We start from the raw sequence: 21,135 nt of genomic DNA on the forward strand, positions 1-21,135 counted from the left end.
ACCATGATCCCACACTCATACAAACTGTGATCACACAGCCACCACTGCAACAGACAATCACTGCAAATCATTAACAAAACCAGCATACCATGAACTCATACTCATATCAACTGTGATCTCACACCCACAACTGCAACAGACAATCACTGCCAACCATTAACAAATCCAGCATACAATGATCCCACAATCATACAAACTCTGATCACACACCCACCACTGCAACAGACAATCACTGCAAACCATTAACAAAATCAGCATACCATGAACCCACACTCATACAAACTGTGATCACACACCTACCACTGCAACAATCACTCCAAATCATTAACAAAACCAGCATACCATGATCCCACACTCTTACAAACTGTGATCCCACACCCACCACTGCAAACATCCCTGCAAACCATTAACAAAACCAGCATACCATGAACCCACACTTATACAAACTGTGATCACACACCCAAAACAATCACTGCAAACTATTAACCAAACCAGATACCATGAACCCACACTCACACAAGATGTGATCCCATACCCACCACTGCAACTATCACTGCAAACCATTAATCAAACCAGCATACCAGGAACCCACACTCACACAAACTGTGATCCCACACCCACCACTGCAACAGCCAATCACTGCAAACCATTAACAAAACCAGCATACCATGAACCCACACTCATACAAACTGTGACCCCACACCCACAACTGCAACAGACAATTGCTGCCAACCATTAACAAATCCAGCATACAATGATCCCACAATCATACAAACTCTGATCACACACCCACCACTGCAACAGACAATCACTGCAAATCATTAACAAAACCAGCAAACCATGATCCCACACTCATACAAACTGTGATCCCACACCCACCACTGCAACAATCCCTGCAAACCATTAACAAAACCAGCATACCATGATCCCACACTCACACAAACTGTGATCCCACACCCACCACTGCAACAATCCCTGCAAACCATTAACAAAACCAGCGTACCATGTACCCACACTCACACAAACTGTGATCCCACACCCACCACTGCAACAGCCAATCACTGCAACCCATTAACAAAACCAGCATACTATGGACCCACACTCATACAAACTGTGATCCCACACCCACCACTGCAACAGTCACTGCAAACCATTAACAAAACCAGCATACCATGAACCCACACTCATACAAACTGTGATCCCACACCCACCACTGCAACAGACAATCACTGCAAACCATTAACAAAACCAGCATACCATGATCCCACACTCATACAAACTGTGATCACACAGCCACCACTGCAACAGACAATCACTGCAAACCATTAACAAAACCAGCATACCATGATCCCAAACTCATACAAACTGTGATCCCACACCCACCACTGCAACAATCCCTGCAAACCATTATCAAATCCAGCATACCATGAACAAGCACTCACACAAACTGTGATCCCACACCCACCACTGCAATAGACAATCACTGCAAACCATTAACAAAACCAGCATACCATGAACCCACACTCATACAAACTGTGATCACACACCTACCACTGCAACAATCACTCCAAATCATTAACAAAACCAGCATACCATGATCCCACACTCATACAAACTGTGATCCCACACCCACCACTGCAACAATCACTGCAAACCATTTACAAAACCAGCATACCATGATCCCACACTCATACAAACTGTGATCACACAGCCACCACTGCAACAGACAATCACTGCAAATCATTAACAAAACCAGCATACCATGAACTCATACTCATATCAACTGTGATCTCACACCCACCACTGCAACAGACAATCACTGCAAACCATTAACAAAACCAGCATACCATGATCCCACACTCATACAAACTGTGATCACACAGCCACCACTGCAACAGACAATCACTGCAAATCATTAACAAAACCAGCATACCATGAACTCATACTCATATCAACTGTGATCTCACACCCACCACTGCAACAGACAATCACTGAAAACCATTAACAAAACCAGCATACCATGAACCCACACTCATACAAACTGTGATCACACACCTACCACTGCAACAATCACTCCAAATCATTAACAAAACCAGCATACCATGATCCCACAATCATACAAACTCTGATCACACACCCACCACTGCAACAGACAATCACTGCAAATCATTAACAAAACCAGCAAACCATGATCCCACACTCATACAAACTGTGATCCCACACCCACCACTGCAACAATCCCTGCAAACCATTAACAAAACCAGCATACCATGATCCCACACTCACACAAACTGTGATCCCACACCCACCACTGCAACAATCCCTGCAAACCATTAACAAAACCAGCGTACCATGTACCCACACTCACACAAACTGTGATCCCACACCCACCACTGCAACAGCCAATCACTGCAACCCATTAACAAAACCAGCATACTATGGACCCACACTCATACAAACTGTGATCCCACACCCACCACTGCAACAGTCACTGCAAACCATTAACAAAACCAGCATACCATGAACCCACACTCATACAAACTGTGATCCCACACCCACCACTGCAACAGACAATCACTGCAAACCATTAACAAAACCAGCATACCATGATCCCACACTCATACAAACTGTGATCACACAGCCACCACTGCAACAGACAATCACTGCAAACCATTAACAAAACCAGCATACCATGATCCCAAACTCATACAAACTGTGATCCCACACCCACCACTGCAACAATCCCTGCAAACCATTATCAAATCCAGCATACCATGAACAAGCACTCACACAAACTGTGATCCCACACCCACCACTGCAATAGACAATCACTGCAAACCATTAACAAAACCAGCATACCATGAACCCACACTCATACAAACTGTGATCACACACCTACCACTGCAACAATCACTCCAAATCATTAACAAAACCAGCATACCATGATCCCACACTCATACAAACTGTGATCCCACACCCACCACTGCAACAATCACTGCAAACCATTTACAAAACCAGCATACCATGATCCCACACTCATACAAACTGTGATCACACAGCCACCACTGCAAATCATTAACAAAACCAGCATACCATGAACTCATACTCATATCAACTGTGATCTCACACCCACCACTGCAACAGACAATCACTGCAAACCATTAACAAAACCAGCATACCATGATCCCACACTCATACAAACTGTGATCACACAGCCACCACTGCAACAGACAATCACTGCAAATCATTAACAAAACCAGCATACCATGAACTCATACTCATATCAACTGTGATCTCACACCCACCACTGCAACAGACAATCACTGAAAACCATTAACAAAACCAGCATACCATGAACCCACACTCATACAAACTGTGATCACACACCTACCACTGCAACAATCACTCCAAATCATTAACAAAACCAGCATACCATGATCCCACACTCATACAAACTGTGATCCCACACCCACCACTGCAAACATCCCTAAAAACCATTAACAAAATCAGCATACCATGAACCCACACACACACAAACTGTCATCCCACACCCACCACTGCAACAGACAATCACTGCAAACCATTAACAAAACCAGCATACCATGAACCCACACTTATACAAACTGTGATCACACACCCACAACAATCACTGCAAACTATTAACCAAACCAGATACCATGAACCCACACTCACACAAGATGTGATCCCATACCCACCACTGCGACTATCACTGCAAACCATTAATCAAGCCAGCATACCAGGAACCCACACTCACACAAACTGTGATCCCACACCCACCACTGCAACAGCCAATCACTGCAAACCATTAACAAAACCAGCATACCATTAACCCACACTCATACAAACTGTGATCACACACCCACCACTGCAACAGACAATCACTGCAAACCATTATCAAAACCAGCATACCATGAACCCACACTCATGCAAACTGTGATCCCACACCCACCACTGCAACAGACAATCACTGCAAACCATTAACAAAACCAGCATACCATGAACCCACACTCATACAAACTGTGATCCCACATCCACCACTGCAACAAGCACTGCAAACCATTAACAAAACCAGCATACCATAGACCCACACTCATTCAAACTGTGATCCCACACTCAACACTGCAACGGACAATCACTGCCAGCCATTAACAAAACCAGCATACCATGGACACACACTCATACAAACTGTGATCCCACACCCACCACTGCAACAATCACTGCAAACCATTAACAGAACCAGCATACCATAAACCCACACTCATACAAACTGTGATCCCACACCCACCACTGCAACAATCACTGCAAACCATTAACAAAACCAGCATACCATGAACCCACACTCATACAAACTGTGATCCCACACTCAACACTGCAACGGACAATCACTGCCAGCCATTAACAAAACCAGCATACCATGGACACACACTCATACAAACTGTGATCCACACTCATCACTGCAACAGCCAATCACTGCAAACCATTAACAAAATCAGCATACCATGAACCCACACTCATACAAACTGTGATCCCACACCCACCACTGCAACAATCACTGCAAACCATTAACAAAACCAGCATACCATAGACCCACACTCATACAAACTGTGATCCCACACTCAACACTGCAACAGACAATCACTGCCAACCATTAACAAAACCAGCGTACCATGAACCCACACTCACAAACTGTGACCCCACACCCACCACTGGAACAATCACTCCAAACCATTAACAAAACCAGCATACCATAGACCCACACTCATACAAACTGTGATCCCACACCCACAACTGCAACAGAAAATCACTGCAAACCATTAACCAAACCAGCATACCAGGAACCCACACTCACGCAAACTGTGATCCCACACCCACCACTGCAACAGACAATCACTGCAAACCATGAACAAAACCAGCATACCATGAACCCACACTCATACGAACTGTGATCACACACCCACCACTGCAACAGACAATCACTGCAAACCATTATCAAAACCAGCATACCATGAACCCACACTCATACAAACTGTGATCACACACCTACCACTGCAACAATCACTCCAAATCATTAACAAAACCAGCATACCATGATCCCACACTCATACAAACTGTGATCCCACACCCACCACTGCAAACATCCCTGCAAACCATTAACAAAACCAGCATACCATGAACCCACACACACACACAAACTGTCATCCCACACCCACCACTGCAACAGACAATCACTGCAAACCATTATCAAAACCAGCATACCATGAACCCACACTCATACAAACTGTGATCACACATCTACCACTGCAACAATCACTCCAAATCATTAACAAAACCAGCATACCATGATCCACACTCATACAAACTGTGATCCCACACCCACCACTGCAACAGACAATCACTGCAAACCATTATCAAAACCAGCATACCATGAACCCACACTCATACAAACTGTGATCCCACACCCACCACTGCAACACTCACTGCAAACCATTAACAAAACCAGCATACCATAGACCCACACACATACAAACTGTGATCCCACACTCAACACTGCAACAGACAATCACTGCCAACCATTAACAAAACCAGCGTACCATGTACCCACACTCACAAACTGTGACCCCACACCCACCACTGGAACAATCACTCAAAACCATTAACAAAACCACCATACCATAGACCCACACTCATACAAACTGTGATCCCACACCCACAACTGCAACAGAAAATCACTGCAAACAATTAACAAAACCAGATACCATGAACCCACACTCACACAAACTGTGATCCTACACCCACCACTGCAACAGACAATCACTGCAAACCATTAACAAAACCTGCATACCATGAACCAACACTCATAAAAACTGGGATCACACATCCACAACTACAACAATCACTGCAAACCATTAATAACACCAGCATACCATGAACCCGAACTCATGCAAACTGTGATTAAACACCCACCACTGCAAATGACAATCACTGCAAACCATTCACAAAACCAACATACCATGAACCCACACTCATACAAACTGTGATCCCACACCCACCACTGCAACCAATAATCACTGCAAACCATTAACAAAACCAGCATGCCATGAACCCACACTCATGCAAACTGTGATCCCACACCCACCACTGCAACAGACAATCACTGCAAACCATTAACAAAACCAGCATACCATAAACCCACACTCATTCAAAGTGTAATCCCACACCCACCATTGCAACAATCACTGCATATCATTAACAAAATCAGCATACCATGAACCCACACTCATACAAACTGTGATCCCACACCCACAACTGCAACAGACAATCACTGCCAACCATTGACAAAACCAGCATGCCATGAACCCACACACATACAAACTGTGATCCCACACTCACCACTGAAACAGACAATCACTGCCAACCATTAACAAAACCAGCATGCCATGAACCCACACACATACAAACTGTGATCCCACACTCAACACTGAAACAGACAATCACTGCCAACCATTAACAAAACCAGCGTACCATGAACCCACACTCACAAACTGTGACCCCACACCCACCATTGCAACAATCACTGCATATCATTAACAAAACCAGCATACCATAGACCCACACTCATACAAACTGTGATCCCACACCCACAACTGCAACAGAAAATCACTGCAAACAATTAACAAAACCAGATACCATGAACCCACACTCACACAAACTGTGATCCCACACCCACCACTGCAACAGACAATCACTGCAAACCATTATCAAAACCTGCATACCATCAACCAACACTCATACAAACTGTGATCACACACCCACAACTGCAACAACCACTGCAAACCATTAATAACACCAGCATAACATGACCCCGAACTCATGCAAACTGTGATTAAACACCCACCACTGCAAATGACAATCACTGCAAACCATTCACAAAACCAACATACCATGAACCCACACTCATACAAAGTGTAATCCCACACCCACCATTGCAGCAATCACTGCAAACCATTAACAGAACCAGCATACCATGACCCCACACTCATACAAACTGTGATCCCACACCCACAACTGCAACACACAATCACTGCCAACCATTAACAAAACCAGCATGCCATTAACCCACACACATACAAACTGTGATCCCACACCCACCACTGCAACAGACAATCACTGCAAACCATTAACAAAACCAGCATACCATAAACCCACACTCAAACAAACTGTGATCCCACACCCACCACTGCAACAATCACTGCAAACCATTAACAAAACCAGCATACCATAAACCCACACTCATACAAAGTGTAATCCCACACCCACCATTGCAGCAATCACTGCAAACCATTAACAGAACCAGCATACCATGACCCCACACTCATACAAACTGTGATCCCACACCCACAACTGCAACACACAATCACTGCCAACCATTAACAAAACCAGCATGCCATTAACCCACACACATACAAACTGTGATCCCACACTCACCACTGAAACAGACAATCACTGCCAACCATTAACAAAACCAGCGTACCATGAACCCACACTCACACAAACTGTGATCCCACACTCAACACTGCAACAGACAAATACTGCCAACCATTAACAAAACCAGCGTACCATGAACCCACACTCACAAACTGTGACCCCACACCCACCACTGGAACAATCACTCCAAACCATTAACAAAACCAGCATACCATAGACCCACACTCATACAAACTGTGATCCCACACCCACAACTGCAACAGAAAATCACTGCAAACAATTAACAAAACCAGATACCATGAACCCACACTCACACAAACTGTGATCCCACACCCACCACTGCAACAGACAATCACTGCAAACCATTAACAAAACCTGCATACCATCAACCAACACTCATACAAACTGTGATCACACACCCACAACTGCAACAACCACTGCAAACCATTAATAACACCAGCATAACATGACCCCGAACTCATGCAAACTGTGATTAAACACCCACCACTGCAAATGACAATCACTGCAAACCATTCACAAAACCAACATACCATGAACCCACACTCATACAAACTGTGATCCCACACCCACCACTGCAACAATCACTGCAAACCATTAACAAAAAAAGCATGCCATGAACCCACACTCATGCAAACTGTTATCCCACACCCACCACTGCAACAGACAATCACAGCAAACCATTAACAAAACCAGCATACCATAAACCCACACTCAAACAAACTGTGATCCCACACCCACCACTGCAACAGACAATCACTGCAAACCATTAACAAAACCAGCATACCATAAATCCACACTCAAACAAACTGTGATCCCACACCCACCACTGCAACAATCACTGCAAACCATTAACAAAACCAGCATACCATAAACCCACACTCATACAAAGTGTAATCCCACACCCACAACTGCAACAGAAAATCACTGCAAACAATTAACAAAACCAGATACCATGAACCCACACTCACACAAACTGTGATCCCACACCCACCACTGCAGCAGACAATCACTGCAAACCATTAACAAAACCTGCATACCATCAACCAACACTCATACAAACTGTGATCACACACCCACAACTGCAACAATCACTGCAAACCATTAATAACACCAGCATAACATGAACCCGAACTCATGCAAACTGTGATTAAACACCCACCACTGCAAATGACAATCACTGCAAACCATTCACAAAACCAACATACCATGAACCCACACTCATACAAACTGTGATCCCACACCCACCACTGCAACAATCACTGCAAACCATTAACAAAACCAGCATGCCATGAACCCACACTCATGCAAACTGTTATCCCACACCCACCACTGCAACAATCCCTGCAAACCATTAACAAAACCAGCATACCATAAACCCACACTCATACAAAGTGTAATCCCACACCCACCATTGCAACAATCACTGCAAACCATTAACAAAATCAGCATAACATGAACCCACACTCATACAAACTGTGATCCCACACCCACAACTGCAACAGACAATCACTGCCAACCATTAACAAAACCAGCATGCCATGAACCCACACACATACAAACTGTGATCCCACACTCACCACTGAAACAGAAAATCACTGCAAACCATTAACAAAACCAGCATACCATAGACCCACACTCATACAAACTGTGATCCCACACTCAACACTGCAACAGACAATCACTGCCAACCATTAACAAAACCAGCGTACCATGAACCCACACTCACAAACTGTGACCCCACACCCACCACTGGAACACTCACTCCAAACCATTAACAAAACCAGCATACCATAGACCCACACTCATACAAACTGTGATCCCACACCCACAACTGCAACAGAAAATCACTGCAAACAATTAACAAAACCAGATACCATGAACCCACACTCACACAAACTGTGATCCCACACCCACCACTGCAACAGACAATCACTGCAAACCATTAACAAAACCTGCATACCATCAACCAACACTCATACAAACTGTGATCACACACCCACAACTGCAACAATAACTGCAAACCATTAATAACACCAGCATACCATGAACCCAAACTCATGCAAACTGTGATTAAACACCCACCACTGCAAATGACAATCACTGCAAACCATTTCCAAAACCAACATACCATGAACCCACACTCATACAAACTGTGATCCCACACCCACCACTGCAACAATCACTGCAAACCATTAACAAAACCAGCATGCCATGAACCCACACTCATTCAAACTGTGATCCCACACTCACCACTGAAACAGACAATCACTTCCAACCATTAACAAAACCAGCATACCATGGACCCACACTCATACAAACTGTGATCCCACACCCACCACTGCAACAATCACTGCAAACCATTAACAAAACCAGCATACCATGAACCCACACCCACACAAACTGTGATCCCACACCCACCACTGCAACAATCACTGCAAACCATTAACAAAACCAGCATACCATGAACCCACACTCACACAAACTGTGATCACACACCCACCACTGCAACAGACAATCACTGCAAACCATTAACAAAACCAGCATGCCATGGACCCACACTCATACAAACTGTAATCCAACACCCACCACTGAAACAATCACTGCAAACCATTAACAAAACCAGAATACCATGAACCCACACTCATGCAAACTGTGATCGAAAGCTGATGTCTACATCTCATCCATCAACACCCAGCCATCCAGCAAGGACTTTTACCTAACATCAAAAAGATGGCTGTGGATGTACTTCCCATGGATGATTGCGTTTCCTGTCGAACATCACAAAACATGCTCTCAGATAAGCAACTGCACACTTACCCAGCAGACACGCGAGAATCTGAAGCCACTATTACGCCGCCATCAAACTCCACTGCCAGGATTGTCGTCTACGGAAAGAGGAGAGCACAGCCAGATATGAAACACAAAACTAGGTCAAATAAAAATGGATTGTGGGAGGTTTCAAGATTTTATGAAAAACATAAAGCTTAATTCGTCACTTCAGCAAATGCAAATGTATTGTCAAGAGGGCAAGTGGGGTTCACAAAGATGCTGAACAGCAACTTGTAGCCCCAAATTAATGTATAGATAGACATTCTCAGAAGCAAATCTCAAAGTTATGTGAATTACCTCTTAATAGTTCAGGGCTCTCAGTCTGTCAGCATACAGTTCTGTATGGATGGGGAGCACCCATTGCCTCTCACCCTTGAAAGAACACTTCCTGGCCAGCAGGTGTCGCTGGCTCTACACCACTAGCTGCGAGTAGTAGCAGAGCTGCTCCTCAATGTTCACTCTTGGGGATAAGGGTTTCCTGCACCCTGCTTTGGCAATCTTCTCAAGCTTGTCTCCTCGCTCAGTGTCATGGATCCTGATGATGAACTCATATACCCCAGGACGATATACCCCAGGACGATATACCCCAGGACGATATACCCCAGGACGATATACCTCAAGACCATATACCCGAGGATGATGTACCCCTGGACGATAGACCACAGGATGATATACCCAAGAATGAAATACCCCTGGATGATGGACTCCATGATGATATACCCCAGGGTGATGGACTCCAGAATGATATACTCCATGATGATATACCCCAGGACGATATACTCCAGGATGGTATAACCCCGGACGACATAACCCAGGATGATATACCCCAGGAAGAAAGACCCATGGACGAAAGACCCATGGATGATAGAACCCAGGATGATGCACCCCAGGATGATAGATCCAGGATGATATACCCCTGGACGATATACCCCAGGATGAAATACCCCAGGAGGATAGACCCCAGGATGATATACCCTAGTATGATATACCCCAGGATGATAGCCCCTTGGATGATAGACCCCTGGACGATAGACCCCAGGATGGTATACCCCTGGATGATATACCACTGGACGATATATACCCCAGGATGATATATTCCCAGGCTGATATACCCGAGGATGATGTACACCTGGACCATATACCCCTGGATGATAGACCCCTGGACGATAGACCCCAGGGTAATATACCCCAGGACGATATACCCCAGGATGGTATACCCCTGCATGATATACCCCACGACGATATACCCCAGGATGATGGACTCCAGGATGATATACCCCAGGACGATGTACCCCAGGACGATGTACCCCAGGTTGATATACCTCAGGATGCTATACCCCGGGATGATATACCCCAGGACAATATACCACAGGATGGTATACCCCAGGATGATATACCCCAGGCTGATATACCCCAGGATGATATACCCCAGGACGATATACCTGAGGATGATGTACCCCAGGACCATGTGCCCCTGGTTGATAGACCCCTGGACGATAGACCCCAGGATGTACCCCAGGATGAAATACCCCTGGACGATGGACTCCATGATGATATACCCCAGGATGATGGACTCCATGATGATATACCCCAGGACGATATGCTCCAGGTCGATATACCCCTGGACGATAGACCCCAGGATGATAAATTATAATAATAATAACAATAAAAATAATAATAATAATAATATACCCCTAGATGATATACCCCAGGATGGTAGACCCCAGGATGATATACCCCTGGACGATATACCATAGGATGATATACCCCTGGACGATTCACCCCAGGATGATGTACCCCAGGATGATAGATCCAGGATGATAGATCCAGAATGACAGATCCAGGATGATATACCTCTGGACGATATACCCCAGGATGGTAGACCCCAGGATGATATACCCCTGGAAGATATACCCAAGGATGATAGACCCCAGGATGATATACTCTAGGATGATAGACCACAAGGTGATATACCCCAAGGTGATAGACCCCAGGACAATTTAACCCTAGACGATCAACCTCTGGATGATAGACCCGAGTATGATAGACCCAAGGATAGTATACCCCTGGACGACATACTCCTGGATGATTTACTCCAGGATGATATAACCTAGGATGATATACCCCAGAATGACAGACCCCAGCATGATATACCCCAGGATGATAGACCCCTGGATGATATATACCTCTGGATGATAGACCCCAGGGTGATAGACCCCTGGATGATAGACCCCAGGATGATATACCCTTGAATGATATACCCCTGGAAATAGAGCCCAGGATGATATAACCTACGATGACAGACCCCAGGATGATAGACCACAGAATGATAGACCCCAGGATGGCAGACCCCTGGACGATATACCCCAGGGTGATAGACCCCATGATGATACAACCTACGATGACAAACTCCAGGATGATAGACCGTGAGATGACAGACCCCTGGACGATATACCCCAGAATGGTATACCCCAGGACGATAGACCCCAGGATGATAGACCCTAGGGTGATAGACCCCAGAATGATATACCCCAGGATGATAGACCCCAGGATGATAGACCCCTGGATGATATATAGGCCTGGATGATAGACCCCAGGGTGATAGACCCCAGGATGATAGACCCCAGGGTGATAGACCCCAGGATGATAGACCCTGGGATGATAGACCCCAGGATGATAGACCCCTAGATGATATATAGGCCTGGATGATAGACCCCAGGGTGATAGACCCCAGGATGATAGACCCCAGGATGATGTACCCCAGGACGATGGACTCCATGATGATAGAACCCAGGATGATAGACCCCAGGATGATATACCCCAGGATGATAGACCCCTGGATAATATATAGGCCTGGATGATAGACCCCAGGGTGATAGACCCCTGGACGATATACCATAGGATGATATACCTCTGGACGATATACCCCAGGATGGTAGACCCCAGGATGATATACCCCTGGAAGATATACCCAAGGATGATAGACCCCAGGATGATATACTCTAGGATGATAGACCACAAGGTGATATACCCCAAGGTGATAGACCCCAGGACAATTTACCCCTAGACGATCGACCCCTGGATGATAGACCCGAGTATGATAGACCCAAGGATAGTATACCACTGGACTACATACTCCCGGATGATATACTCCAGGATGATATACCCTAGGATGATAGACCCCAGGATGATAGACCCCAGGATGATAGACCCCAGGATGATATATACCTCTGGATGATAGACCCCAGGGTGATATACCCCTGGATGATAGACCCCAGGATGATATACCCCCGAATGATATACCTCTGGACGATAGACCCCTGGAAATAGACCCCAGGATGATATAACCTACAATGACAGACCCCAGGATGATAGACCACAGAATGATAGACCCCAGGATGGCAGACCCCTGGGCGATATACCCCAGGGTGATAGACCCCAGGATGATATAACTACGATGACAGACTCCAGGATGATAGACCGTGGGATGACAGACCCCTGGACGATATACCCCAGAAAGGTATACCCCAGGACGATAGACCCCAGGATGACAGACCCCAGGGTGATAGACCCCAGAATGATATACCCCAGGATGATAGACACCAGGATGATAGACCCCTGGATGATATATAGGCCTGGATGATAGACCCCAGGGTGATCGACCCCAGGATGATAGACCCAGGACGACAGTCCCCAAGGTCATAGACTCCAGGATGATAGACCCCAGGATGATAGACCCCAGGATGATAGACCCCTGGATGATATATAGGCCTGGATGATAGACCCCAGGGTGATAGACCCCAGGATGATAGACCCCAGGATGATATACCCCAGGACAATGGACTCCATGATGATAGAACCCAGGATGATATACCCCAGGATGATAGACCCCTGGATGATATATAGGCCTGGATGACAGACCCCAGGGTGATAGACCCTAGGATGATAGACCCCAGGACGATAGACCCCAGGACGTACCCTTTGGTCTACAGAGGATCACAGACACTGCTCCAGGACTCTATTTCAGACCAGAGAATATAGAATACTTTCTCTTAAGAAGCAAGCTTTTCGTTAAATTATGGAATTGTATGCATGCTAGGTCAGGTGTTTCTAGTCCTAAGCCCCTGTTGAGGCAGCGCCTGTTCAGGTAGTAGGTGTCTCAGAGGAGTTATGATCAGTGAGAAGATACAACTGATTTCACAAAAGGTGATATATAAATGTGCCAACTGAGAAAACATTAGACAACAATACAAGAGGGCCTCCTTTCGCCCGTTCCACCTAATCAGCGGCCAATCTGCCCTGGCAACAGTTTGGTTTGTGTTTGGTCTTGTTTTGGTGTCTGGCGCATGCACTGGAATGACGTTTCCACTTTGCATTTGATGTTTGAAAGGGACCCTTTGTCTGAATCAGAAGAAAAATTTGGGCTCGACCTGGGGAAGGCAAAGGGGCAAGATGGACAAAGGACAGGACAAAAGAACCTCGAAGCACAGCCATTTTGGAGCCAGCCCACCTTCCTATGCCAAAAGCAGTAAAGGGCAAGAAAGGGTTCAAAATAGACAAAAAGATAAGCTGCCACCAGCCCTGTCCAGACCAATCCTTTGAGGGAGTCTAGGGCCTTTGGAAACGAAAGGAAGACGCAAGCGCACTGTACTGTACGGTACATTGTGACTTGTAACATGTTGCAGAAAAGCTGTAAGATTGAAAGGGACTAAGGGAAACAAAGCCTCCCAGTACTGACTGTCCTTAAGCGCATGTCAGTTTCCCCATAAAAAGTGAGCGAAAGCCCAGAGGAGTGCAGCTGAAGGCTGGGCTCCAAAGTCAGACTATGGTGTTAAAACAGAAACAGAGAGTTGGGGGGTACAGAATTGGAGGGAAAAGGTCACATAAATGGGAATCTTTCCTAACAAACGCGATGAAAGCTTTTGATTCCCTGGAATGGGAATGGTTGTTCGGAGTGTTAGGGGCCTATGGATTTGGGGTGAATATCTGCCGCTGGCTGAGTCTGCTATGCAATAAGCCGGTTGCAGTGGGCTATGCAATAAGCCGGTTGCAGTGGTGAAGACTAATGAATGGGTGTCGCGACAGTGGATGCTGAGCAGAGGCACACGGCAGGGATGACCGGTCTCAACAATCGTGTTTTCCATGGCGCTAGAGCCGCTGGCGTGGTTCCTGAGACAGGCGATGAACGAGGCAGGGATTCTAGAGGGAGGGATACGGCATGTAGCTTCGTTATATGCAGATGACCGGCTGTTGTATGTTGGAACGCACGGGATAACATGCCAATGCTGCTTGAGGTGCTGGGGAACTTCCAGAGGGTGTCAGGATTCCGGATCAATAACGATAAATATCTTCTATTCCCATTGAGGGGCTCAGGAACAAGCACTTAGCTGAGCTCCCAGACTGGGGGAGACGGTGGGAGGGGGAGTAAGCTGACCTCCCAGACTGGGGGAGATGGTGGCAGGGGGAGTAAGGTGACCTCCCAGACTGGGGGAGACGGTGGGAGGGGGAGTTAGCTGACCTCCCAGACTGGGGGAGACGGTGGGAGGGGGAGTAAGCTGACCTCCCAGACTGGGGGAGACAGTGGGAGGGGGAGTAAGCTGACCTCCCAGACTGGGGCAGACGGTGGGAGAGGGAGTTAGCTGACCTCCCAGACTGGGGGGGACAGTGGGAGGGGGAGTAAGCTGACCTCCCAGACTGGGGGAGACGGTGGCAGTGGGAGTTAGCTGACCTCCAAGACTGGGGGAGACGGTGGGAGGATGAGTAAGCTGACTTCCCAGACTGGGGGAGACGGTGGGAGGGGAAGTTAGCTGACCTCCCAGAATGGGGGAGACAGTGGCAGGGGGAGTTAGCCAACCTCCCAGACTAGGGAAGACGGTGGGAGGATGAGTAAGCTGACTTCTCAGACTGGGGGAGTAAGCTGACCTCTGTATGGGAGGATTGGTCCAAGAGACCCCCTTCCCCTGCAGCCTCTCCCCCCTGTGAAGTCCATGGCTCGTCGGGGGTTCCCCCTGCCACCAGGGCCCTGGTGGCGGGTGGACCCCTGGCTGAAGACATTGACCAAACATGCTGTATTTAGCTAGGCCCTGGAAATCATTTTGTGAAATCAAAATGGTTTGAGCCCTGTGCACCACAGCGCGGCCCCCACCCCTGGAGAGTCTCACTTGTCCCTGCGGCCGCAACTCCCTGGCAGATCCGCTGAGAGCCCGTTCCCACGAACAGACGGACATGAGCTAGTGTTAGATGCAAACACTGTAACATTTCACCTTCCGCAGTGTATCACTGCTCCCAGTATGACCCGGCCAGCAGGGCCGGGGTGGAAAAGAACTGTAAAATGGTCCCCTGACAAAAGCAGAGCCCCCAAATACTAATGAGCAAACTACCTGTGAGGAAACTCTTCTCTCCATGACCTTTCTGACTAAAAACATGTAACCTCCATGAAGATGGCAGAATGTGTGCTTATATGGCATTCGGGTTGAAGTACCCACATCCCCGTAGCTATGCGCAAATGGTAAAAGTGTCCCGGGGTTTTCATGTTATATGTTTCGCCGAGAAGACTGCACCCCAACGTCCCATGCCATAACTGAACTAATGCTGCTCGAGTGCAAAGGAAGACAAATACAGCCCTATTGGGAGCTCATGTAAATGGTGCACGAAAATGTGCAGTATGTATGTCCAAGTTCACCTTGTGTCACTGCCATCAGTCTTATTAGCCGGTTGTTCCTGCGTGCTCCACCAACCTTACTACTACCTCGCTTACCGCGCATGTATAGAAATGTAACAAAATGTTGTGGTTGTTAAATACTTAACATATAGGTAACACATTTGAAATGGCCATGTACAAGGCACTAACAATGTAGAAAACATAAGCTTTGAAAAGACTCAATGGCCCTCATTACGACCCTGGCGGAAATTGACTGACATGACCGCCATAGCGTAAATAGCGTTTCCGCCACGGCACGACGGAGAAAAGTGCGGCCAATTCCGACCCTTCGGGCACGAGCATCACGCCATGGGGGAAGTGCAAAGTCCGCGATGGCGGAAATGACCCCAAAACGCCCCTTACCGCCGTCGTACTTCGCCCTAGGTGCAATTCCGCCACCCATCCAAGCGGACACCGTAATGAGCGGTCAGCGCAAAATACGGTCACCGTAAATATACGGAAACGGAAGTAAAAACATGGGGCCGGAACGGGAAACTGCACGCCGCACACCTATAAAAGAGAATCCCAACACAACCATTAAAAATCCGACCCTGAGACACATCCCAACCCGTTAGCCACCCCAGTTAAAACAATAAATATGGGCAAAGTAGCAAAAAAAGCGTCCACTTCTCCCACGAGGAACTCACCGTGCTCACTGAGACCCTCCAGGAGAATGCTGCCGTCGTCTTCTCCACGCAAATGACCAGGACGGCACTAGCGAACAAGAAGGCTATATGGGCCCTGGTGGCACAGCGGGTAAGTGCGGTGGGGACCGCACCCCGCAACCCACAGCAATGCAGAAAGCGATGGGACGACCTACGGATACGCGTCCGGAGCATACTCTCTGCCAACCGGAACATTGCCACAGCTACCGGGGGAGGATCGGATTCACCCATCAAGTTGACCCCCTGGGAAGAAATCTGTGCCTCCACCATTGGAATGGAGAGCATAGAGGGAGTCGGAGGGATGGAGAAAGGAGTGCAGACATCAGAAGAATCAGGTAGGCGGCCCAAATTAAACTATGCCAAATCCGCATTTACCAACCATGTGAAGTACCACGTGTCCCCATAGTGCAACAGAAGCACATGTCCAGGAAAACGACCACATACATTGCCATGACAGCGACCCTTAAAAGCCAGATTAAAGAAATAAATAATTAAAAATCCAACAAACACACTCAACATGTGCACCATGCACACCCTAACTGCAGACAGCAAAATAACTGCATCCCCAATCCACACAGGAATGAGACCACCCCCAAGGCCCTGACCCAAATCACCCCCAGCTACCACCCCAATGCATGTGATGCAATTGCCTTTCCAATACCACATACCCATGAATAACGCTCGCCCTCCTTTACTCCACCACAGGGTCCGATTCCAACAACGAGCTCCAGGACACCCCTACCAGCACACCTGCAAAGAGGGCCAAGACCAACGGCCAAAGACCCTCCACCTCAGCTGCACTGATCAAGACACGGCAGCTGCACAAATCGAGTGGCAGCACACTGGTGGGGACTCCAACAGGCACCCCAGCAGCCAGCATGTCCACAACACCAGCACCACAGGTACCCCCAATGGATGCCACAGAAGGCACTGCTTCTGGTGGCAGCAGCACCCCAGGTGACACTGCATACATGCCAGCATGCTCCGACACAGAAAACGGTGCTGTCGAAGCAGGACACAGCCATGACCTGTCACAATCCCCCTGTTTGTTCCATCCCGTACACCATGAGGAAACCACGCAGGGGCACCCACAAGACGACGACTGGCCAACCCCCACTAGGCCTGTTGCAAGGCAACATGAGGCGTCCAGCCCCTCTGTGACACCACCGCAAATGGGCATGGCCCAGCAGAGGCAACAGTCACTCGAGCAGATGGTAGAGCAACAGCAGCAACTGGCCACGCTCCTCAAGGAGCATGCTGCTGAATGTGGGGGTACCAAGGCAGCCATTGAAACCTCTACTGAGACACTTAGGGCAGAAATGGAGAGAAGTACCGAGAGCCTGAGGGCAGAAATGCAGAGAAGTACCGAGAGCCTGAGGGCAGAAATGCAGAGAAGCACCGAGAGCCTGAGGGGGGAACTGCATGCGACGTCCAAAGACGTATGTGGTGAACTTGCCGCTGTGCGCCGTGTGCTCACTGAGCTCTCACAAACCCTCAGGGACATGCATGGACGTGAGCAGGCAGAGACATCATCCGTTGCAAGTTCCGTCCAGGGCAGCCCCCAACGTAGATCTGGGAGGACCCGCCGCTCCACAGGCAGGGGTGCCCCTGATACCCGGAAAGGGGGCTTGCAATAGCGTCAGCCCTCTGACATTGAGCGCCATTGGACACTGGTGTGTGGGGGGGTAGGAGGGTGGAGGGGGTGTGTTGTGCTTCATCGGGTGGCGGGACGATTGGGTGTGTAATGTCATTTCACATCTGCAATACAAATCTTCACATCCATCAAATGAGATGTGTGGACATTGATCTCTGTGTACGAGGCCTATCCTGGTGTACAGTCCACATTGTGCATGTTCCAGACACACACAGTGCCACAAGTCCCGTGTCCATGTAACAGCCACCAGGCGTGAGTGCTAGAAGCATGCATCTATGATATTCTGACGTAATTCACGGGCCTCCTGTGCCTCGTGGACCCCTTGAGGTGCTGCCACATCCCCACCCTCATCTTGACCATCTTCAGGTGCTAGCAGTTCTGCGTCGGGGGGCATGGCCACATTCCTACGTACGCACATGTTGTGTAGCATGACACATGCCATGACCATCTTTGCAACCTTCTCATGGCGGTACAGGAGTGCCCCGCCAGACCTGCTGAGGCAGCGGAAACGACCCTTCAGTAGGCCGAATGCCTGTTCTATGACCACACGGGTACGTGAGTGGGCATGGTTGTAGTCCTCCTCATGCTGGTCCCGTGGGTTCCGGATTGGTGTAAGGAGCCATCTCTTCAGTGGATACCCGCCATCACCTGCATGTGGACAACAAAGGATGTTTGTGGAATGTCATTACTACGTACGCATCCCCCCCCCTTCCTGCCAGGTCACTCACGCATCACCTACCCCACATAAACATGCTTTTAATGAGACTCACCAAGTAGCCAGGATCGGCGCCCTGCGTGTCGCTCCATGTAGCGTGGTATTCTAGAGTTCCGCAAGACCATAGAATCATGTGTTGATCCTGGAAATCGGGCAGAACAATGTGTGAAGATCCTGTTGGAGTCACACACCATTTGTACATTGATAGAATGATATTGCTTCCGGTTGCGGTACTGGGCCTCCATGGCATGTGGGACAACCAATTCCACATGGGTGCAGTCGATGGCACCAATGCAACCCGGTATGCCGCCAAGTGCATGGAAACCCACTTTTGTGTTTGTAAGCTCTTGCTCCGTGCGTGGCAAAGTGATGTAGTCGTCAGAGTGCTTCAGGAGGGCATCAAGTACTTGGAATAGTGTCCGTGAGAATAGTGGCTGTGAAATGCCATGCAACTGTCCGACTGTGTGCTGGTAGGTGCATGTGGCCAGGAAGTGGAGTACAGACACCACCTTCAGTAGGGGTGGGATGGCGGTTGGGCTATCTATCATGCTGACTAGGTCAGCATGTGTCATGTCGACAATGGCGGTTATGGTGTCCCGGTCCAAACGGTAGAGGGTGTGGATCTGCTTAGCTGTGAGGTTGAACGGATTAGCTCGGAGGCGTGGGATTGCGGGCTGCCTGCGTGGTGGTAGTGGCTGTGCTGGTGGGGCTTGCTGGCCATGCCTTGCCCTCCTCCTCCTCCTCCTGCGTCTCCTCTGTGCGGCCGCTTGTTGTAGTAGTTGGCGTTCGTCTTCTTCTTCAAGTTGGAGTACTTGCAGTGCAATCAGGTTCCCCAGGCCCAAAATCGCTAGTCCTGCCGGTAGCATTCTGGAGTGGGTGTGGTTGTGGGAGGGGGTTGGGTGTGCAATTTATGTGTTTACAGGCTGTATTGCCTTCACCTGTGGTGATTCATTCCACCTGTGTCAGCTGCAATGCCTTTCGTGCGAGCATGTCCCGCACACGACGCTGCAATTAGACACATGGCATCTTGCTTTTGAATTCATGT

The 21,135-nt window shown here is 48.0% G+C and overlaps 1 protein-coding gene across 1 annotated transcript in view; it reads right to left on the reverse strand.

Moving 5' to 3' along the window:
• LOC138522060 (proteasome subunit beta type-9-like) overlaps positions 1-21,135 on the reverse strand; it is a 172,118-nt gene that overhangs the window by 118,951 nt on the left and 32,032 nt on the right. The window contains exon 2 of the mRNA XM_069635297.1: positions 10,345-10,412. Coding sequence (XP_069491398.1) covers positions 10,345-10,412 — 68 coding nt within the window. The remainder of the gene's footprint in view (positions 1-10,344; positions 10,413-21,135) is intronic.

This window comes from Ambystoma mexicanum, chromosome 13, assembly GCF_040938575.1.
Source record: "Ambystoma mexicanum isolate Mex_15411 chromosome 13, UKY_AmexF1_1, whole genome shotgun sequence".
Taxonomy (NCBI): Eukaryota; Metazoa; Chordata; class Amphibia; order Caudata; family Ambystomatidae; genus Ambystoma; species Ambystoma mexicanum.